The 23132-nt window shown below is 40.2% G+C and overlaps 3 protein-coding genes across 4 annotated transcripts in view; all 3 read left to right on the top strand.

Annotated features, from left to right (window-relative positions):
• The window catches only part of LOC102224809 (acetylcholinesterase-like), a 28175-nt gene extending 23173 nt beyond the window's left edge, over positions 1 to 5002 (top strand). The window contains exon 8 of the mRNA XM_023350969.1: positions 4991 to 5002. The gene's annotated coding sequence lies outside the window, so the exon portion shown is untranslated. The remainder of the gene's footprint in view (positions 1 to 4990) is intronic.
• Positions 5003 to 6594: 1592 nt separating this feature from the next.
• Positions 6595 to 8005, top strand: LOC111612027. The gene is made up of 3 exons (XM_023351706.1): positions 6595 to 7201; positions 7290 to 7458; positions 7879 to 8005. Exons 1-3 carry the CDS (start codon positions 6886 to 6888, stop codon positions 8003 to 8005), a joined length of 612 nt encoding a protein of 203 aa, XP_023207474.1. The 5' UTR covers positions 6595 to 6885.
• On the top strand, positions 7953 to 22360 carry LOC102234152 (acetylcholinesterase-like). 2 transcript variants are annotated; one of them, XM_023350966.1, is made up of 10 exons: positions 7953 to 8015; positions 14259 to 14548; positions 17094 to 17328; positions 17982 to 18114; positions 18214 to 18365; positions 19761 to 19947; positions 20533 to 20843; positions 21281 to 21490; positions 21563 to 21720; positions 21986 to 22360. In XM_023350966.1, the coding sequence occupies exons 2-10, from the start codon at positions 14266 to 14268 to the stop codon at positions 22072 to 22074; spliced, it is 1758 nt and encodes a 585-aa protein (XP_023206734.1). In that variant the 5' UTR covers positions 7953 to 8015; positions 14259 to 14265; the 3' UTR covers positions 22075 to 22360. The 2 variants fall into 2 exon arrangements, with proteins under 2 accessions (XP_023206734.1, XP_023206733.1); XM_023350965.1 differs by lacking the exon at positions 7953 to 8015 and having other exon boundaries at positions 14134 to 14548.
• The last annotated feature ends 772 nt before the right edge of the window (positions 22361 to 23132 follow it).

Here is a 23132-nt window from a genome sequence, read left to right as displayed (position 1 = left end):
GACCAGCCTCTGAGTCCTGTCCAGCCTCTGAGTCGGGGCTGGCCTCTGAGTCGGGACTGGCCCCTGGCTCGGGACCGGCTCCTGGCTCAGGACCTGCCTCTGACTCGGGACCGGCCTCTGAGTCCTGTCTGGCCTCTGAGTCGGGACTGGCCCTTGGCTCGGCTCCTGGCTCGGGACCGGCTACTGGCTCGGGACCTGCCTCTGACTCGGGACCGGCCTCTGAGTCGGGGCTGGCCCCTGGCTCGGGACCTGCCTTTGACTCGGGACTGGCCCCTGGCTCGGGGCCGGCCTCTGACTCGGGGCTGCCTCTGAGTTGGGACTGGCCTCCGAGTCAGGACTGACCTCTTAGTCGGGCAATAGGGCGAGTCGCCTTTTGGCATTTCAACTTAGGAAAGCCCAAATAAATAGACATGTCCCCAAAATAAAACACCCCTCAACAATGCAGACTAAAACACAACCCAAAGAAATAGCTGAAGCATTCTCAGAATACTATAAAAAACTATATGATAATATGGACAAAAACACTCAGGAAGATGTAACATCCTCTTTTTTCAAAAAGATTAATCTCCCAACTTTGTCAGAAGAAGAGTCGCTGGAAATGACCCAACCTATAACTTCACAGGAAATTATAAATGTTATTAAAAACCTCAAAAACAACAAATACCTGGGGACAGATGGACTGCCAGGGGAATTCTACAAAACATTTAGCCAAGAACTAACGGCAGCAATATTTAAGGTATTCAACTATGCACTAACAGAGGGGGACCCCCCTAAATCATGGTCTGAAGCCATTATATCGGCAATCTATAAAGAAGGTGAAGACCCAACTATGTGTGAAGGCTATAGACCCGTGAGCTTATTATGCAACGATTTAAAAATACTAACAAGTATAATGGCAAAAAGAATGCAAAAATATATAGCTAAATTGATTAAACCAGACCAAACGGGATTTATTCTGGGGAGGCAGGGAGCAAACAATATTAGAAGAATATTAAATGTAATGTCATATACAACATTTAAATCATTATCCTCCCTTTTAATTAGTTTAGATGCCCAAAAGGCTTTTGACAGGGTAAAATGGAGTTTTTTATACCAGTCATTATTGAGATTTGGATTTTCACAGCAATTTGTTGAATGGGTGAAAGTAATCTATAAAAATCCAAAATCCCGAATTCAAATTAATGGGTACTGTTCAGAATTTTTTGATCTCAAGAGAGGAGTTAGACAGGGGGACTGTTTAAGCCCTCTACTATTCGCGGTTAATATTGAACCGGTGGCAGAAGCAATAAGACAGAATAAACAAATCCAGGGAATAAGAGACGAGGGAGGGGTGGAACATAAAATATCACTGTTTGCCGACGATCTATTAGTACTCCTAACAGAACCACTCCGGTCAGTACCAGCTCTACTAGAAAGCCTTAAAGAATATGGGAATATCTCTGGGTATGCAAGTAACAAAAGTAAATCAGTAGCAATGATGGTATCAGGGGAATGCCCAGCACAGCTAAAAGATAAAGTAAAGTTCAAATGGACCGATAAAGGATTTAGATACTTGGGCATAATTATCACACCTCGAACTTCACAATTATTCAAAGCAAATTATGAGAAACTGAAGAAGGAAATTATAAAAGACCTAGAAAGATGGGAGATCCTACCACTGACCCTCGGGGGGAGGGTAGGTACAGTCAGAATGAATGTATTACCAAGACTACTGTTTGTATTCCAATCACTCCCAGTTTCCATTCCTAACTCCTTTTTTAAAGAGATGGATAAAAGAATATCAAGGTTTGTATGGCAAATAAAAAGGCAAGAATCAAATTTAAAATACTTCAGTCCTCAAAGAGTAATGGAGGGTTAGGTTTACCGGAACTAAATAGAGAAGATGGGCACATCGACTACCTGATGCAATAGTTCACACTACACGATCTCCTCCTTGGGCTCCCACCTTATCGTGGTGGAGGGGTTTGAGTGTCCCAATGATCCTAGGAGCTATGCTGTCTGGGGCTTCATGCCCCTGGTAGGGTCACCCAAGGCAGACAGGTCCTAGGCGAGGGACCAGACAAAGCGCAGCCCGAAGACCCCAATGACGAAGGAAAACCTTGGACTTGGTGTTCCCTCGCCCGGACGCGGGTCACCGGGGCCCCACTCTGGAGCCAGGCCTGGAGGGGGGGCACGATGGCGAGCGTCTGGTGGCCGGGCTTTTACCCATGGAGCCCGGCCGGGCTCAGCCCGAAGAGGAAACATGGGCCCCCCCTCCCATGGGCCCACCACCCGTGGGAGGGGCCAAAGGGGTCGGGTGCACTGTGAGATGGGTGGCGGCCAAGGGAGGGGACCCTGGTGGTCCGATCCTCGATTGCAGAAACTGGCTCTTGGGACGTGGAATGTCACCTCTCTGGTGGGGAAGGAGCCGGAGCTAGTGCGTGAGGTCGAGAGGTTCCGGCTAGAAATAGTCGGTCTCACCTCGACGCATGGCTCTGGTTCTGGAACCAGTCTCCTTGAGAGGGGCTGGACATACTTCCACTCTGGAGTTGCCCAGGGTGAGAGACGTCGGGCAGGAGTGGGCATACTTGTTGCTCCCCATCTCGGCGCCTGTACGTTGGGGTTTACCCCGGTGAACGAGAGGGTAGCATCCCTCCGCCTACGGGTGGGGGGACGGGTTCTGACTGTCGTTTGTGCTTACGGGCCGAACGACAGTTCAGATTACCCACCCTTTTTGGAGTCCTTAGAGGGGGTACTGGAGAGTGCTCCTCCTGGGGACTCCCTTGTTCTGCTGGGGGACTTCAACGCTCATGTGGGCGACGACAGTGAGACCTGGAGGGGCGTGGTTGGGAGGAACGGCCCGCCCGACCTGAACTCGAGTGGTGTTCTGTTGCTGGACTTCTGTGCTCGCCATGGATTGTCCATAACGAACACCATGTTCAAGCATAAGGGTGTCCATATGTGCACTTGGCACCAGGACACCCTAGGCCGCAGTTCGATGATCGACTTTGTCATCGTTTCATCGGATCTGCGGCCGTATGTCTTGGACACTCGGGTGAAAAGAGGTGCGGAGCTGTCCACTGACCACTACCTGGTGGTGAGTTGGCTCCGGTGGTGGGGGCGAAAGCCGGTCAGACCTGGCAGGCCCAAACGTGTTGTGAGGGTCTGCTGGGAACGTCTGGCGGAATCCCCTGTGAGACGGAGCTTTAACTCCCATCTCCGGCAAAATTTCGAACACTGCCCGGGGGAGGTGGGGGACATGGAGTCTGAGTGGACCATGTTCCGTGCCTCCATTGTCGAGGCGGCCGATCGGAGCTGTGGCCGCAAGGTTGTCGGTGCCTGTTGCGGCGGCAACCCTCGAACCCGTTGGTGGACACCGTCGGTGGGGGATGCCGTCAGGCTGAAGAAGGAGTCCTATCGGGCCTTTTTGGCCTGTGGGACTCCGGAAGCAGCTGATGGGTACCGGCGGGCGAAGCGGCATGCGGCTCGGGCGGTTGCTGAGGCAAAAACTCGGGCGTGGGAGGAGTTTTGGAGAGGCCATGGAGAAAGACTTCCGTACGGCTTCGAGGCGATTCTGGTGCACCATCCGGCGTCTCGGGGGGGGAAGCGGTGCAGCACCAACACTGTTTATAGTGGGGATGGTGTGCTGCTGACCTCTACTCGGGACGTTGTGGGCCGGTGGGCAGAGTACTTCGAAGACCTCCTCAATCCCACCAACATGCCTTCCACTGAGGAAGCGGAGCCTGGGGACTCTGGGTTGGGCTCTCTAATCTCTGGGGACAAGGTCGCCGAGGTGGTTGAAAAGCTCCTCGGTGGCAAGGCCCCGGGGGTGGATGAGATCCGCCCGGAGTTCCTTAAGGCTCTGGATGTTGTAGGGTTGTGTTGGTTGACGCGACTCTGCAATATCGCATGGACATTGGGGGCAGTTCCCCTGGATTGGCAGACTGGGGTGGTGGTCCCCCTGTTCAAAAAGGGGGACCGGAGGGTGTGCTCCAATTATAGAGGGGTCACACTCTTAAGCCTCCCTGGCAAGGTCTATTCGGGGGTACTGGAGAGGAGGGTCCGTCGGATAGTCGAACCTCGGATTCAGGAAGAGCAGTGTGGTTTTCGTCCTGGTCGTGGAACACTGGACCAGCTCTACACCCTCGGCAGGGTCCTGGAGGGTGCATGGGAGTTCGCCCAACCAGTCTACATGTGTTTTGTGGACTTGGAGAAGGCGTTCGACCGTGTCCCTCGGGGAGCCCTGTGGGGGGTTCTCCGGGAGTATGGGGTACCGGGCCCTTTGATACGGGCTGTCAGGTCCCTGTATGACCGGTGTCAGAGTCTGGTCCGCATTGCCGGCAGTAAGTCGGGCTCGTTTCCGGTGAGAGTTGGACTCCGCCAGGGCTGCCCTTTGTCACCGATTCTGTTCATCACTTTCATGGACAGAATTTCTAGGCGCAGCCAAGGTGTTGAGGGGATCCGATTTGGTGGCCTTAGGATCTCATCTCTGCTTTTTGCAGACGATGTGGTCCTACTGGCCTCATCAGGTCGTGATCTGCAGCTCTCGCTGGAGCGGTTCGCAGCCGAGTGTGAAGCGGCCGGGATGGGGATCAGTGCCTCCAAATCCGAGGCTATGGTCTTGAGCCGGAAAAGGGTAGAGTGCCTTCTCCGGGTCAGGGGGGGTGTCCTGCCCCAAGTGGAGGAGTTTAAGTATCTCGGGATCTTGTTCACGAATGGGGGAAGAAGGGAGCGGGAGATCGACAGGCGGATTGGCGCAGCGTCTGCTGTCAAGCAGGCGCTGTACCGGTCCGTCGTGGTGAAGAGAGAGCTGAGCCAAAAAGCGAAGCTCTCGATTTACCGGTCGATCTACGTTCCCACCCTCATCTATGGTCATGAGCTTTGGGTCATGACCGAAAGAACGAGATCGCGGATACAAGCGGCCGAAATGGGTTTTCTCCGTAGGGTGGCTGGGCTCTCCCTTAGAGATAGGGTGAGAAGCTCAGTCATCCGGGAGGGACTCAGAGTAGAGCCGCTGCTCCTTCACATCGAGAGGAGCCAGTTGAGGTGGCTCGGGCATCTGGTCAGGATTCCTCCTGAACGCCTCCCTGGTGAGGTGTTCCGGGCACGTCCCACCGGGAGGAGGCCCCGGGGAAGACCCAGGACACGCTGGAGGGACTATGTCTCTCAGTTGGCCTGGGAACGCCTCGGGATTCCCCCGGAAGAGCTGGAAGAAGTGGCCGGGGAGAGGGAAGTCTGGGCCTCCCTTCTGAAGCTGCTACCCCCGCGACCCGACCTCGGATAAGCGGAAGAAGATGGATGGATGGATGGATGGATGGATACACGATTTTTTGCTCCTATTTTTCCCCGTAGGACAATCTTAGAACGTTGGTCTTTCTAAGATTGTGTGGTGTGTTATGGTAGATCATCGTTGCCGCTCTGATCCAAATCAGGGGTTTTCCCCGACTGGGAGCATTAATGCAGCCTGTTGAATGTGACAGGTAGCCAATCAGAAAGCGGGGATTCTCCTCAGTGTTTTCTGAGGGGAAATTACAGAGGGGAATCCCAAACAGCTGACACGGTGCAACCAGCAGACATTGGAGATGATACGTGGAAACAGCATTAATGTTTATTCAACATGCAAAGAATATAGAAATGACAACGGGAGGAGTTGGAGCGAAACCGGTAACTGTTCAGCTGTTCTTCATTAACGTGACGTAAATAGGTTCTAATGATTTTCATTCAGTCAGGACTGACACTAGCCACATGGATTGCAGGTAGATTGTAGTAAAGCATTGATTAATACCTGGTTTTAAAATTAGTTCACTGGACTTGTAGCCATTATTTTGTGCCCATTGTTGGACACCACACGGCAGGAACAAACCCGATCGAACCGTTATACCTAGGATTTCTGTCGGCTAATGTGTGGTCTGTCAGGTTTTGAAAATGGGCCGACAATCGGCTGACAGCTCTAAGATCGTGTGGTGTGCGCTGGGCATTAAACTAAGGAAATTAGGAAGGGAGGAGTCAGTGGAGAGCACCGGAGTTGAGCCCTTTTTCATTCAGTGTCATTAGCTGAAAAAGAAAAAGGTCGGAAGAGACGATAATGCCGATAATTAAAATGACGTCGGTAGTTTTAATTTATCGTACGATTAATTGATTTATCATTTATCGCGACAGGCCTAGTTGTACCTTTCCAGACTCAATGGCTTCAACTTCAGGTGGGGCATCCTCCTCTCCACAGTCCGTTCAGTCCGCTCAATTCTACTGCTACTTCATTGCCTTCCCTGAGCTGCTCCCCAGTTTTGCCAACCTGGGTTGACAGTTTTCAGATACCGTGGCAGAAGCTTCCAGAAGAGCTGATACAGATTTTGGAACGACAGAAAAGGCCAAGTGCATGACTTCGAAGACAAATGGTGAGGATTATTGTCCCTGAAATGATGCTGATTTGCAAGAATCCAACCAAACGCAACACTACTGAAATAGCAGAAAGGATGGTGAGCAGGTATCCAAAGTCACTTAAGGATGTCATTGATGGTGACGTTATACTTGGTTATCATTCCCTGGTAAAACAACTCCAGGCAAGAATTGAAAATGTCAAACGACAAGACACACCAAAGATAACTAAACGCAAGGCAGAATCAGATAATGACACTGATGAGATACCTGCTGAGCAGAAAGCCAGTGTTCAAGACACGTATGGCTGTGTCAACTGGGCGCCAAAGTTTTTGCCCCTTTCTGAGACTGTAGAGTCAGCTTAAGAAAAAAGAATACATGAAAAAGATGTTCTAAGACAAAAAATATGCTGCAGAAGATGTGAAAGAACTTATCAAGTCCACCTATTACACGCAACGAAAGGACATCAATAAAGGTACAAGCATCCTGAAGCTATGCCAAGAATGGCCTTTTTTGTTCCATGAAACTGGCATGGCAGAACACTTCCAGCAACTTACTGGCATCAGTCTGATGGAAGCCTTCTTCACCAATCTAGACAAAAAGGGGGAGCGCATCGTCAACTTCCTTAAAACTGTTTTTGCTCAGATAGAAAAACAAGTTCTGGAGTCTCTCCTCAAGTTAGCAAGTGAAAAAGGTCAGTCCAGTGGTTGTACAGAGATGATTCTTCTTCTACTTGCTTTTTTTGGTGAGAAGGAAGAGCATATGTTCCACTATGTTGAGAAGACGAGCCTTCCTGAAGAGGTTGAGATGGAGGATGTGCCAGCAACACCCTGCCTTATTGTGTGTGGTATGTCTGAACCAAGTTGACAAAGTAGTTGAATGGTTCACACAGGGGCTTTTTGTGATATAAATTTGTTCATGTTTTTTATTCAAAGGGTCCTCTTGCTTCACTGCGGACTGCTTCATGTTGAGTATTGATCAGAAGATTATCAATGACCACATCACTGCCTTCTCCTGTGCCATCTGCCTGATGTTTGGCAGTTACTACTGTTTTAATATACACTACCCAGTGGGACTGCGGTCAACACTGGAGTTCCTCCAGAGGTCATTCTTATACTTACACACAGTCTATATTTACCAGCAAGATAAAGTTTTCACAATATATATCAGAATGTTACTAGTTACCGAAATATAATAAATACAAAAGACAATTGAAATGGAGGGGAAAAAACTGCTAAATCTAAATATTCATGATAGAAATAATGCCAGTAGAAACTGTGAAAATGTTTTATCATTTCTTTGCTGTTGCTGAGCAGTGTTTAAATTGTATATTTTTTATGGCCATGAAGACAGAAGAGTTCTTCAGTCTGTTTGTGAAGAAGGATAGGCACAAAAGCCTGTCACTAAATATTCCTCTGGCTCTGCCACTGAATCCAGCCACCACAAAGCTGGATCTCGTGATATCTTTCTGTTAAGTCATTTATAAACATAACATTAAATGCAATAAAATTTATTTTCTTCAAGGTGTTTCTTTTCAATTAATCCGGAGAGAGGAACAAAAGTTGAGCATAGCAAGAGGAGGAAAATCTTTGCGGTCAACCCAAGAGTCCTCACACTCATCGCTGACCTTGCAGACCATGAGTGGACTTAGACCATACTTTGTGAGTCATGTGATATGATGTGTAATGTTGTTATGTTGCGGTATGTTGAAAACTGCATTTTATTGGTATTTAAGGTTTACACTGTAAGATTTCACATTTTTCATCTTCATGTTAAATCTTGCAAGACATTTGCAAGACAGTTAGACATTTCTTTTTCTATATATGTATATAGCAGATGACAATAAAACAGATTTTATGCTGCACCACTGTCACGGCTTAATGAATATGTGGTGATTTACAAGTTACAAGTCAAAAAACCTGACAAACGTGAACAGATTTCACAGATTTCAGAAAGGTTACAGTGGTGCCCAGCACATATGTTAGAAAGTTCTTATTTCTGTGTATGTGCCAATCCCATATGATATGGATTATTCATTTGAAACACACTGCACCGGGGTTGAAGTGATAATGTTGTGTCATATCTGTTCAAACTTTTGCACTAATATAAGTGCTTGCTGCTTTTTGGAAGATGTGTTACAAGTTCTTTGTAATCTACGGTGGCCGACAGGTGCAAATGCGCAGCAAAAGAGAAAACATGCAAACAAAAAAGAAGACACCCCCGAATGAAATGCAGCAAATAAAAAGAGAGACGCAAACACCCCCGAATGAAATGCAGCAAATAAAAAGAGAGACGCAAACACCCCCGAATGAAATGCAGCAAATAAAAAGAGAGACGCAAACACCCCCGAATGAAATGCAGCAAATAAAAAGAGAGACGCAAACACCCCCGAATGAAATGCAGCAAATAAAAAGAGAGACGCAAACACCCCCGAATGAAATGCAGCAAATAAAAAGAGAGACGCAAACACCCCCGAATGAAATGCAGCAAATAAAAAGAGAGACGCAAACACCCCCGAATGAAATGCAGCAAATAAAAAGAGAGACGCAAACACCCCCGAATGAAATGCAGCAAACAAAAAGTGTTGAAAACGGAAGTGCTCCAGACCACTAGGGGGAGTCAAAGAAAATAGTATTCATTTCTATGGGACCAGATGCAAGATTCTTCTTCTTCTTCTTCTTGGTATTTATTGGCGGTTGGCAACAAACTTACAGTAGCATTACCGCCACTTACCAGTATGGAGTGTGGTTCGAGATGGTCTATAAACTTTCACTTTCTACCTTTTCCCTCCATTAACTCCTGATTAAACATACCCCCACACATACACACCTGCTTATATTATCCAACTTGCTTATAACTTTATATACCCCTCTTTGATATTCTTTACACATTCACACCCAACTTGCTCTACTCATATCCTATGAAATAGCTTTGTTTTTTTAAGATACCGAATAATTATTTGAATATGTCTACTCCCGAAATCTCTCCTCAAAAATTCTATTAAATTAAACCTTTCTTTAATACCTACACACTCTCTCAGCATGCATCTTCTCTCTTCTTCATACTTACAACACTCTAAAATAACATGCTCTATTGTTTCAGACTTCTCACAATAATCACACTTTCCAGATGCAAGATTCAGAGAGATACCTTTACTTTCTTTCAAATTTCTTTCTCTGAATCTTGCATCTGGTCCCATAGAAATGAATACTATTTTCTTTGACTCCCCCTAGTGGTCTGGAGCACTTCCGTTTTCAACACTTTTTGTTTGCTGCATTTCATTCGGGGGTGTTTGCGTCTCTCTTTTTATTTGCTGCATTTCATTCGGGGGTGTTTGCGTCTCTCTTTTTATTTGCTGCATTTCATTCGGGGGTGTTTGCGTCTCTCTTTTTATTTGCTGCATTTCATTCGGGGGTGTCTTCTTTTTTGTTTGCATGTTTTCTCTTTTGCTGCGCATTTGCACCTGTCGGCCACCGTAGTAATCAGTGTTCACAGGGTTGTGAGAAGTTTGTACAGTCCAAAAAGTTTTCATTAATTGGAAAAAAATACAATAATGTTTGGTTTTTGGATATTTTATGTAAAATCTACTTATACTTTTCCATGTTTTTACCATTAGACAAAACTGGTAACACATTATTTAGCTGCTCTAATCGATTTGATAATTTTACCATGTAAATTTGCACTTTTTAATTTCACAATTTGCACTAACTAAACATTTCTTTAATGTTTCAATGTTAATTTTTAGCCAGAAAGGTTTTTTTTCTTAGTTTTATATAACATTATGGCTTCAAAGTCAGTAATTAACCATAAAATCAGCAATACTGGTGCTCTTTTACCATTAAAGAAAAGGATAAATATCCTACATTTTTACAGTTTTTTTCTTTTGAAAAATAAAGACAAAACATGTATCAATACAGTAATTTAGGGAAATGTTAGCATGGTAAAACTGTTAAATTTACAGTAAAATGTTTTCAAATTTCATGGCATGAACCGCATCTTATATATCAATTTTAGGACAAAATATCATTTTTTATAATGGTAATAATAGTAATTTTTACAGTAAAAGTTAAAAAAAAATATTACTGTAGAATCAGCAACACCAATACTCATCTATGTAATTGTAAAAAATATCTTACTGTAATTTTGACGGTGAAATTCTGGCAACCACAGCTGCTGGCTAATTACTGTTAAAAATACAGACAAAACCCTGTAATTATGAAGCCTAGGTGCAAATTCAAACTGGAAGACTCTTTTATCCCCACCGGGACCCGTTAATTGAAGCGACCTGCCCACAATCGTCGACCTATCAACGCCGGACCAAGCCACGTCACGTCCAATCATCGACCAAGTCCCAGCTGATAAGGACCTTCATTAATGACGTTCCTAACAGCATCGGGGGTTCTCACCTGAAGCCTATCGCTAACGCTGCAATAACCGTTATCCCCAGCCGGGGCCCGAGCGCCAAAGACTTTAAATTCTGTTTGTCAATAAACTCTTCTAATTGTCTTCTTATCTCCGTCTGAGTCTCTCCAGATTGAAATACAGGTTCAGTGACATATTTTATAATTTAGAGTGTTAATTTTACAGCAAAATACTTTCATATACATACTGTATTTGTAATATTGTTTTAATGGAAATTTTAGGATAAAACTTGATCAATTTCAATGGTAAAAACAGTCATTTTTACAGTAAAAGGTTAAATAAAACACCATTTATTACTGTAGAATCATTAATTGTAAAAATTGTCTGACTGTAATTTTAACGGTTAAATTCTGGCAACCGCAGCTGCCGGTATTTTACTGTAAAAATGACTCTTTTTTTTTACAGTGTAACTTGAAAATTAACTGTTTGTTGCTTTGAAAAAAAAAAGTGTTTAAAAATTAAATTTTTAGCTTGGAAAATAAATATGTAGTTTAGAACTAAATATATAGTTAGAAAAATGCATATTTAAACATCAAGTTGGAAACTAAACATTTGTTTGAAGGCTAAATATTTAGCTTCCTAACTAAATATTTTATTTGAAATGTACAGTAAATATTTATTTTTTACTCTAAAAGGTGTGGATTAAATATCTAGTTTGGAATGCTGACTTTTACAAATGTATGAATAATGTGAGAAACCATAAACGGCTTTTATTGCAGCAAATTTGAATACATTTTATTTTTGCCAGTAATTTTGATGTTTATGTAGTGAAGTCCTTGATTTCTATTTTGAGCTGTATACATTTCTTTTTGAATTTGCGCTCTGTCTAGTGCTGTTGTATAACAGTTACCTGGTTTTCCCCAAATAGAGCAGTTGGTATAGGAGTTATGACAGTTACAGCAGTTGCAGCAGTTAGTACAGTTGTTACAGCAGTTAGTGCAGCACTTTGTATTTCACTTTGTATTTCACCTTGCAACAAGAAACATTGTTTCATACTGGCAGCCCATGCCAATACTGAAAAGGTTTGTTAATTGTACATTGTATTTTCTTTTAATGTGTATTTTGTCTGTTGATATGTTTATTTGGCATGAACTTAAAGTAGCGTATGAATTTAAGCATTGTAAAATGATTAGCTACTCACATTTTATATGTGCTTCAGCTCTTACAGTGGTGATATGTGGATTTTAATGCTATGATGAATGGAATGTGCTTTTAAAGGGATTAGATCTCATTAAATCGTAAGTAAAGCTATATCCAAACAACATGGTGAAATTATGATGAAATTATGACTGGAAAAAAAAAACACCCTTTTTTATGTGACAGGTTATATAAACCAAAAATATTACTGTTATTTATTTATTTATTTATTTATTCATTCATTTATTTATTTATTTATTTATTTTTATCTTGTAACTTTACAAGTGGTACACCATATTTTTGAGCTCCTTTCAGAATGAACTGCTTTGGGCACTCTTGTCACCTTAAATTGAAACTGACACCCAAATCAACTTTTATTTTTGCTGATAAACTATCTAAATATGTTATTCAGGGTTCTATCTTTATGTTTCTGAGTGAAGTTTGACATTGTGGTGCAATTTGTTGAGTCCAGCGTTATTTTGCCCGAAACCGTCTCATTTGCTGGCCTCGTTCTGTCAAACGGTTCTCTGGCAGTTGAATATTCTCCTGTGTTTACAAACAAATAATCCTGTAGTTGTCATGTGACGCCACACTTCCGGAAACTTTGTAACTGACAGTCTTTCTGGAAGGCAGCTGCTACGGAGTTGCTATGACAACAAGAAACAATCCGCAGACTCAAAACCAGCTCTCATCTCTTCCTGTCTAATTTGAAAACAGCATAAGTACACTACAAATATTACTCGACCACTATTTTTGAGTACTCTTCCACCTCTCTGTAATACTAAGATAAATATCAGTAGTATTTACTGTAGTACTTACTGTCGAACTAGCAAAATTAGCTTAGCTAATGAAGCTTTTATCTCCAAGCTGAGACGGACATGTGTACCTTACTGTATAACTATGTTCCAAGCCGCACAACTCCTCCATGCTATGCGCACTCTTCATGTTCACTAAGCAATGAAATGTCATAGAGCTCGGAGGCGGCTTGTCCACATTGACTGACCTGTTTTCCTTACCTATCTCAAAAGGGTTGATCCCTTTCTCTTGCACCTTGGTCTAGACCAGGGGTCTCAAACTCCAGTCCTCAAGGGCCATTGTCCTGCAGTTTTTAGATGTGTCACAGGTACAAAACACTGGAATGAAATGGCTTACTTACCTCCTCCTTGTGTAGATAAGTTCTCAATTATTACAGATAAAATAAATAACATATGGCAGGAGAGATGACATTTAGAAGAAAGAGGAAGGAATTTACATAAAACATCTAAAAGGTGCAGGGCAGAGGCCCTCCAGGACTGACGTTTGACGCCTGTGGTCTAGACTCATACTTTCTTTTTGTTGATCTGGAAGCTATGGTTCATCTATGCTTTGTACAACTGCGTTACAGTCCCGTTCGGTCAATAAGATTTCTCTACAATTGTGTTAGTAGGTTGTGTAAGAGGATTAGATAATTTAAAAAAATTCAAAAACTATTACTTTCTTGCACAGTGCGTACCATAGTATAGCTGCATGGCTCACAGTGTTTCCACATATCAACCAGACAGTCCTTCAATTCTGATGTCCACCGGACTCTAGTTCCACCATGTCAGTTATTTTTTTGTTTGGGATTCCCCTCCGTGTTTATTTCACCATGCTTTCTGGTTGGCTTACCTGTCAAAAAGCTGCGTTCTGGTTTGCAGTAGGGGGACAACACACAAGATGCGATATTGGGCCAAGACAATCCAACATGTTGTCAGAAGGGAAAAATCGGGAACAAAAATCCTGCCCTGTGGACTAAGTTTAAAGGTACTGGCGTTCTGCTTGGGTTGTGAGAAAATGGGCTCGGCTGGGGTTGCTATAGGTAATCTAGGTAATGGCAGAGTTTTATTAATTGTAACTTGAGATAGGCCTATAGGGATTTTTGAAACGGCTCAATTTCCAGACAGCAAAAAAAAATTGGTTGAAGTTAATTCATTTTTGTCCTCACAGTGCTTGGCAATGTTTTTTTTTCCACAACAAGCGATTCAAAGCATAATATACTCTAACTCTGTTAGTTTCTATTTAAAGTGAAAAGCGTATGTTTTGAGTCAAGTGATGTTTTTGTGACAAATTTCACATGACAAACATAGACTAAATGTGCCAGAAAGAATATATAAAATATAAATAAATAAATAAAAACTACTAGATATAGAGAGATATGGATATTTAAACAGAACACAAAATAAGATCCCATAAAATCAGACAATGAAAGAAGTGAATATAGTTGAATAGCAAGGAGGATAAAATCAAGTAAAATCACTGTTTATTAAAAGTGTTAGTTCTTGAATGAATAATAATGGGTATCTGTTCCTTTGCTTTGTCCTTCTTAGATTTCCCATGGCAGACTTTCAGCCTTTGCTTCTGCTACTTCTCATCCTGACTACATCATTTGCCAATGAAAATGAACCTATAATCACCACCAAAAGTGGAAAGGTTAGAGGGAATGTTTTTGATGTGCTAGACGGCCAACTTCAAGCATTTCGTGGAATTCCGTATGCACAGGTGCCTCGCTCTGTCCTAAGATTCCGTCCTCCAATGCCTGTGAGTAATTGGGATCATGTGAAAAGTGCCCAAGATTTACCAAATTCCTGCTACCAGTTGCGAGATGAAATGTTTCCAGGTATGATTCAATACTACACAAATAAAGATATTTCAAAATATGTTTAATTCACCTAGATATTGTTTATCATTAAAAAACTTGTCTTAATATGATGGAAGTTCTGTCCTTTGCATTGACTAAATTTAGGAGAATAAAACAATAGTAAAAAAACAACAAAAAGATGATCTGCTACTGTTGCAAGTTGGATGTGGGGGCATTTGTAAAACTGAGGTAGCAAAACTGAAGTGGCCAGAAATTCTCAATGGAGGAAAAATGCAATGACCTAAATGTTAATGCCTTTCTTTAAACCACAATTATCAGCTGACCCTTTAAAAGTCCTTTAAACCAGTAGTTCAAAGCTGTTGGCTATAACACTGGACATAGGAAGAGAAATGTCAAATGTTAATTACCAAAAATCCCACAATGGTCACTAAAATAACTTGAATTGGACAAAAGTGAAATTAGTAGAGTTTTAGGAAAAATTAACCAATGAAAATCAGACATTGTTTTGGAATTGTGGCTCAACATTATCATTTCAAGCAATAACTAATGAAAAAGACCTTCACAAAAATTATGATACATTTACCGGTAACTTAAATTTCCATCCTCCCATTCTACAGCAAAATTATTGAAAAAGTAATGTTTAAACAGTGAAATAGCTTCCTAATGACACCCAACCACTTTGGTTTCAGGGCTCAGCACAGTACTGAGACTGCCCACGTCAAAGTGTTCAATGACATCCATATAAATACAGACTGTGCAAGAACCATAATTCTGGTTCTGTTGTACTTCAGTGCAGCACTTGACACTGTTGACCATGACATACAGTATTACTGACACGACTGGAGAGTTGGGTAGGACTCTGGTCCAGTACTCAGCTGGTTCTAATGTTACATAAAGAACCAAGATTTCTTTCAATAGTTAATTTCTCATTGATTAGGCTAAAAAATACTACAATAGGCTAATAAAATAATTTACAATTCGCAGGTTGAATGCAACAATTCAACTCACTGCATTTTAAATTTCTGATGACTTAGTTTATCGCCTGCCTTGATGAATGCTGCAACATTCTTGTTTTCCCTCTCAATGTGACCAAACTAGGAAGAAATTATTGTATTTTATTTGTCCTTTGCATGGTAAATATGAGGGGTTTTTTTTCAAATTAAATTACATTTTAGGAAATCCCTGTTTTGTTCAATATTGCTGATGGGTCATTAGAACTCATCTCATTCACTAATGTCAATGTTGTAGCGTAATTCATTTTATCACACTGTGATAAAGAGTTGTAGTACACTGAAAAAATGCTGGCTATTGTTATAACAGCAAGATAAATGCGGGTAACCATGGCAACCAGTGAGCTTTTAAAGGCCGGCCGACCCTTGCTGCAGTCAAGCTGAGCGAGCATCCGCTGTGTTTGCAAACAAATAATCTCTCTATAGGAACTGCTTGATCTCTTTGTAAAGACTGGACTAGGTAGTCTGTCCTATAAGGATGCATTAAAAATATTACCCATACAAGACATTGTCATCAGGAGGATTTAGTGGAGTGGCCTAATCTGAAGTGGTTTCGTATATATATTTGTCTAAACAGAGTGACTGTCCAAACGAAAAATGTTTTGCATAAATAATACTTTCTTTTTTTTTAATTATTTCAACAAATCGAACATATCATTGACACTCTTTGGTTACCATTCATATTATCCTTCCCTTCAGTTTGTCATCAGTTTCCACCTGATGACCTGATAAACTTCCACCTGGTTTATTATTTAAAATGATTTAGTTGAACCTTATTTGAAAAGCATTGTCTGATCTTTGTTGGTTAATTTTCAATAGATGTTTATTTATTATTACCTTTTTAATTGTAATTGTAATTTTCAAGTTATTTAAATGATGGTTGAGGGGTATTCTGTTATGGACAGAGGATGCCAACAATTTTGTCACATGCATTTTAGCTAAAGGTAGAAATATTCATAATTTCAACTGGTTTGTACATTTTATTCTTTCAGTCATTATTTATGGGGACGTTTTTGTCATGACAACTTTGAGCAGGAATATACTCATGTTCATGAGGAAAGTTACTGAACTTTTGCCTTATGTGCTGATTGAAATTAGTATCCTAATTACTTTATAAAGCTATCATTATAATTATCAGCCTTCTACTGAGTGATGAACAGCCCAACACTAAACTAAAAACTTTGGTGCTGAAAATAAGTGAAAAAGCAGCTGATGTCCAATGAAAAGCTTTAAAAGACATTCAAATAATCTACAGGAATTATTTGCAACTGTGAAAACTTGTAAAAAGCTCTCTTCCACCACATGCCTTGTTCCTAGCTTGTCAATAATCACAAAAATTATAGTGATTCATAACTTTGCACATTATAGACGTTAGACTTTAAATAGACTTTAACCTTAAGATTATAATAGTTAAGAGCTAGTTCAGCATATCTAATCTGTGAAATGCTTGTGATAAAGGCTAAGGATTCAATGTACTCAAAGGTTTTATAATCTTGCAAGTACTCTGGCTGTAATCAAACATTATTGTTAATAACAATGTGATATTGTTGCAGGGTTTGAAGGTGCAGAGATGTGGAATCCAAACACCCCTGTGAGTGAGGACTGTCTGTACTTGAATATTTGGGCCCCTATGTTCAAGACACCCACACCCCAACCGGAAGATAGTGTTCCTGTATTAGTCTGGATATATGGAGGTTCCTTTGTGTCAGGAACATCCACCCTGGATATCTACCAAGGCCATTTCTTGTGTAAATCTCAGAAGGTTGTTGTGGTAACTATGAATTACAGGTGAGAAAATATTTCAATTGAAATCACGAGTGTACCCAATCCTAGTTCTTGCGACACAGCTTTCTGTATGTTTGGCTGTTTCTGCTCAAAAGCATTTCATCAAGTTTTCATTGTTTTCAAAGACAAAGTTTATGTCAACAGAATCAAGTTTTTACAACTCTTTTCTGACTCATTTGTTCAGACATGAGAGTCATCGAGAACATGGAAGTTAAAAGTGAGAACAAAAGACCAGGATTGAAGAAACGCTGTTACAAATTCCACAATAGGCATCTCATACATCTGTTTGACTGAACTGATAATCTCAAAAACTAGAAGAGCAAGTTCAATATTCATCTGTGAAACATTAATATAAACATGTTCATATTCACTCCATACAGCCAGAAGAAGTGAAATCACTAAAAAATCACAAGATGAACTAGTTGATGTTTATCTATCTGAATATACTACACTGCCAAAGTCAGCTTATTAAAAAAAAGAGCATCAGTGCTATTTTTTTTATAACGTTTCCTTTACATCACTTTATCTGCAAAAATGATAACAATGGTCAGTTTTAACACAAGGTGGAAGCGACAGTTAAATATGTTGAGTACAGCACTGACATATGGTGAATTCTTTTAGTATGTATTTTTTTTTCTTGTGGTCATGATTTTTAGAGTGGGACCACTTGGCTTTCTGGCTATTCCTAACAACCCAAACATCCGGGGAAATCAAGGTCTACTGGATCAGCGTTTGGCAATTAAATGGGTGCGAGATAACATCGCTGCATTTGGAGGTGATCCTAAAAAGGTAAAATAATGTCCTTATTTTTCCTAAAATCAGAAAGTAATATTGTATGGACCATGAATGAATTAATGTAAATGCACGGGCATTTACTTTTGCTTCCAGATAACACTATTTGGGGAGAGTGCTGGAGCAGCATCTGTGGGGTTCCACCTGCTCTCTCCAGGCAGCCAGGGCCTCTTTCAAAGGGCTGTGATGCAGAGCGGCTCCCCTAATGCAGCATGGGCCATAGCAAATAAAACTGAGATATATGACAGGTATGTGTGCTTAGTATTGAGCTAGTTGTTCCTGGATATTCTGTGTAGATTATTTAATTGTTTTTTTTTTTCTGAAGTATGATAATTATCCTGCGACAAACTGGCAACCTGTGCAGGGTGTACCCCACCTCTCATCCGAAACGTTAGCTGGAGGGAGGCACCAGCACCCCTCCCGAACTCACTAGGGACACGGGTGTTAAGAAATGGATGTATGGATGATAATTAGCTTTCAAAATATCTTACAGCCATATAGTAAAAAATATTTGATACTGAAGTTTGAACATGAACATGTTTTGAACATGTTCTGGCAGTTCTGACACCTGGTACTGAAGGCAACCTAGAAATAAAAAATAAAGGATTACATTCACATCAAGCTTTCTTTTTGATTCCAAATATCCACTCACATGCAGTGCAATGGTTGTCAGAAAACTATAATTTTGTGTACGAAATACAGTGTCTTGAAATAGACAGAGCTTTCTTCTCTTTTGGCTTTTTTACTGCACTTCATGGATCACTAAACTATTTGTAATATCAAATATGACCTTAGGAAATATTAAAAAACTGTTTTCAAATGTTAATTTCAATTGATAATCCAAACCAGCCTAGTTTTATGTGAAAAAGTAATTCCTGCTTGATATACTAAAGATAAATGATTGTGCCACCTATAAGTGTAACAAAATTTCCATTAACCATTTACCTTCCAAGCATCAGTGACATTTAAAATCCTGCCACAGCATCTCAATCAGATTTAATGGTTTACTCCCAGTTATTTTCTTCGCCTTAAAGCAACTACAAATAAACATCAACAATTACAATGGACACATATCTAAAATTTTAATCTAAACTAAGATAAGTTGATCAAAGCCGTACCATACCCTTACCATATATGGATATTCTGATTGGGGTAGGAAAAGACGTGCTAGCTTCTGTTACTAGCAACACAAGATAAATACATGGGTTGTTTGTTTTTTTATATAATGATCAGCTGAGTTTTTAAAAATAAGTAAATAATCATTAGTAATACTAAAATAGATACAACTAAGATAAATACTACAGGCACATTTGCAGAAGTAAAAACATCCATAATGTTATTTTTTGCAACAAACAGGACAAACAGGGAGGGAGAAAATGAGGTGAGGTGATCTAAAGCACAAGATCAGTCAAAATAAACAATAGCAAACACAAAACAAATCATCAAAACTGTAAATCAAAAAAAAAAACACCAAGACAACCAACATCCCAAAACCCAGAACTTATATTTTTCATTCTAGCTTTTGTCCCATCTTTTTTTTTTTTTTTTTTTATAAATGTTCAGTATTATTTACGTTACATAGTACTGTCATTCCTCCTTGGTGCTAACTAGTTGCTTTATTGAACTTCTTTCCCAACAAACAGATCCTTAAAACTAGCAAAATTGCTAGACTGCCCCGTGGATGATCCTGCTCGTCTGGAGTATTGTTTGCTGAATGCTGATCCTGAAAAGATGTCACTCAAGCAATTTGAAAATCTTGTTCCGCCTTCAGTTTTGTCCATGCCATTTGTCCCACATATTGATGGAGACGTCATACCATCTGATATAGAAGTAAGTCTCTACGTGTTTGTATAAGAGATTTATTCAAAAAGTGAAGAATTGTAAATGTTTGACATATTACTTGCAATATTTGAATTGTATTGAATGCTATGTTAAATTACCATTTTGGAAAAAAAAAACTTCTCGCCAAACAACAACAGCAAACCTTGTCTCAGTGACCAAGGATCTCTAATTCTCTCCTCTCTTTCAAAGGGAAATGGAAATCTTTTCACTCCAGTACATACTTACAGAAAAAAGTTATCTTTTTAATATTAAGATTTTGTGGTAAATTCCTGTAGGTTTTACACCGTGTAGCACTGTAAACTTGTGGTCCCAGAAATATCTTAAGTTGGATATGGACAGACAATATTTTGCTCATGTTAAATCAGTAGTTGTGTGGTTATTGCCTGTTAATGTTCTACTCACTAGGAAAGTGACATTCGTTGCCAATAAACAATGCGATTCAACATAATTTCTAAACTGATCTTAGTGTAACACAAAAGTTTGACTTGTCAATGAATACCTAAGATCAAGACATTTTTTAATTGAGGATGGATCCAACATAATTATTTTAATCATGTCTTTTTTCTTCTGCAGACGTTGCTAAACAGCTCTACTCTTCCCAAAAAAGAACTGTTGATAGGCTTGAATAAAAATGAAGGAACCTACTTTCTTTTTTATGGAATGCCTGGTTTCACTCGCCAGGGTGAAAGTTTCATCACCAGGACGGACTTTATGGACGGTTTACCACTAGTAATGAAAAATTCAAGTGCGATTGTTAAACAAACCGTTATTTCTCACTACACTGATTGGCAAGATGAAAACAATACAAAGACCAACCGTGATCAAATGGGGAGGATGGTTGGAGATGTGCTGTTCAATTGTCCTGTAATGGACTTTGCTACTCGGTAAGTTCCAGGTTTCAGGTTAAGTGATAAATGCTTTTATATAGAAAAAACATCCTCTGTTCTAACTGTGGTCTACATATGTTTGATCCTTGATAGCAATACCATAAAACTTTATAGAACTATTTATAGAACTTACTTAATTTCACTTTGGGATTAATAAAGTATTTTTGAATTGAAATTGAAATGAGAACCAAACAAAGGTTAACTTTCTAAAATAATAAAAAAAAATACATCATTTTCCCTACACTTCAAAATTATGTACTTGTTGTGTAAGTCCATCACATAAAATCTCAAACACATACAGTCATATTCAACAAATCTAAATGTGCATTTCGATGAGGCTTTTTTTTCAGAATAGAAATGCCTTTTGAAAATAACTTTTAAGCAGTTATTAAAATACCTTTCTTTAGGCCATTGACTTTTCATTATTCTTTTAGGTATGCAGAACGTGGCGGTAAGACCTTTTTGTATTTTTTTGACCAAATGTCATCCCCAAATCCCTGGCCAAAATGGGCGGGTGTTATGCATGGCTACGAGATAGACTATGTATTTGGAAATCCTCTGAATGAGTCCCGTAAGTTCACGTCGGATGAAATGACTGTGTCCAAGAGGGTTATGCATCACTTTGGCGACTTTGCCCGGACTGGGTAGGCTAAACAGATTTTCAGTCATGCAGGGATTGTGAGAAACCTAAAAACTATTTTGTTTTACCTTTTCAGAAATCCAGGGTTTAACGAAGGTGATTGGCCATTGTTTAATGCTAGAAGTCAGGTGTATCTCATTTTGAATGACCATAGCAGAGGAGTAAAGAAGAATTTAAAAGCTAAAGAGTGTTATTTGTGGCAGACTTTCCTGCCTAAATTACAGAACATGTCAGGTGAGACACACACTAACAAGTCAATCTATACAGTCTGACACAAATGTACACGTTAGGTTTCATATAAAGCATCTCTAGTTGGAAAGTTTTTGTTCATATCTCGAAAAGAGATGATTTACCTGTTGAGATTTGCCATTTTGGTTTGCTCTAATTTTTTAAACAAAAATTCAGCTCATAGAGGAAATTAAAGCTTGTAACTGAAGCTATTCCTTGTGAAAGATTACTTAATCCCACACACAATCTCTTTGCTCTTTGTCCTTCACAGATTCCCTGACGCAGTGCACTTCAAGTGGGATTGTCCACTACAATTGGGTGTTCCCTCTTATTTTGTTAGTTATCAGTTTAACCCATTAACCGAGCTCCTGCTCTCTGTTTAGTTCATGTGTTTAATGTCTAATGTGTAACAGGTGGGTGCTTGCTTTTCTTAAATATGTCAAATATTATCAGAGCACCACCTGAAGGCTATATGATGTTCCTCGGGGCCCTATAGCCTGTTTTACTTAAAGGTGTCACTGAAAAGCATAGTTTGAAAAAAGGCTTTTAGAATGTTTGTGCAAAAAATATATATTTTTACACTGTTTGAATAACTTGCTTCCTATGCTGATTAGAAATGGTTTATAAAGTGGTTTATCATTAAAACAAGTTTATGCTGTGTGCCCTTGACTGTTTTTTTTTATTTGTTATAGACACACAAGAAGTCGCCCATTCTTTCTTGTCCTTTTTAACACATTATTATTAAATACAAATGTGACAATGGGGAAATAGCAACAGCTAAGCTTGTAGTTTATTTATTATTGCTATAACAACTCCATAGCAACTATTTGCCAAGATGGCCATCAGTTACAAAGTTCACTGAAGTGTGACGTCACATGAGAACTTTTATTATTAACCCATTAAAAGCTTACAAAACTATTACATCATCCTCAGGGTTTTCAGATATTGTATAAATGCAGAGTAACTACTTCATGTCAATTTCTGAGTTTCAAGAAATTAAAACTCAAGGGTTCGAGCTTACTGGCTCTAACCCTATACTATTCAATCTTGTAGCAAACAGACATAACTCTGGTCATCTGAACTAACCTCAAACATGAAAGCTGACTCAGTGTCTAACAAATGTGACAAAAAGGTTTGTGTCCACAATGTTAGATTCTTAAGCAATACCTTTCTCAAAGAATATGCTGCCCTTTTATTGTCGTTACTATTTTAGGTGCTATTGTCCATAGAAAAAAAATAATAATAAATTGTCTGCTGATCAGAATCAGTAGATTAAAACTCATGTATTAAAATCCTGTAAACACATGAAAAGGGTAAAACATCCAAGAGGGTGAATGCATCTTTATCTGCATCGTAGATCAACAATGACATTCTAGAATGCTGACAATTTAGACTGAATATTCTCAGACAGCGGAGGG

This window comes from Xiphophorus maculatus, chromosome 18 (genome assembly GCF_002775205.1).
Source record: "Xiphophorus maculatus strain JP 163 A chromosome 18, X_maculatus-5.0-male, whole genome shotgun sequence".
Classification (NCBI taxonomy): domain Eukaryota; kingdom Metazoa; phylum Chordata; class Actinopteri; order Cyprinodontiformes; family Poeciliidae; genus Xiphophorus; species Xiphophorus maculatus.
The sequence above is the reverse complement of the archived record's forward strand: the minus strand, read 5'-3'. Positions and strand labels throughout refer to the sequence as shown.

What these genes read in the sequence shown, in the direction of transcription:
- LOC111612027 (XM_023351706.1), top strand. Translation starts at nt 6,886, where the DNA reads ATGGCAGAACACTTCCAGCAACTTACTGGCATCAGTCTGATGGAAGCC. An exon ending in ACCCTGCCTTATTGTGTGTG is followed by an intron (nt 7,202 to 7,289) that starts GTATGTCTGAAC and finishes TTTTATTCAAAG; the next exon opens with GGTCCTCTTGCTTCACTGCG. An exon ending in ACACTGGAGTTCCTCCAGAG is followed by an intron (nt 7,459 to 7,878) that starts GTCATTCTTATA and finishes ATTTTCTTCAAG; the next exon opens with GTGTTTCTTTTCAATTAATC.
- LOC102234152 (XM_023350965.1), top strand. Translation starts at nt 14,215, where the DNA reads ATGAATAATAATGGGTATCTGTTCCTTTGCTTTGTCCTTCTTAGATTT. An exon ending in GTGGTAACTATGAATTACAG is followed by an intron (nt 17,329 to 17,981) that starts GTGAGAAAATAT and finishes CATGATTTTTAG; the next exon opens with AGTGGGACCACTTGGCTTTC. An exon ending in TCATACCATCTGATATAGAA is followed by an intron (nt 19,948 to 20,532) that starts GTAAGTCTCTAC and finishes TTTCTTCTGCAG; the next exon opens with ACGTTGCTAAACAGCTCTAC.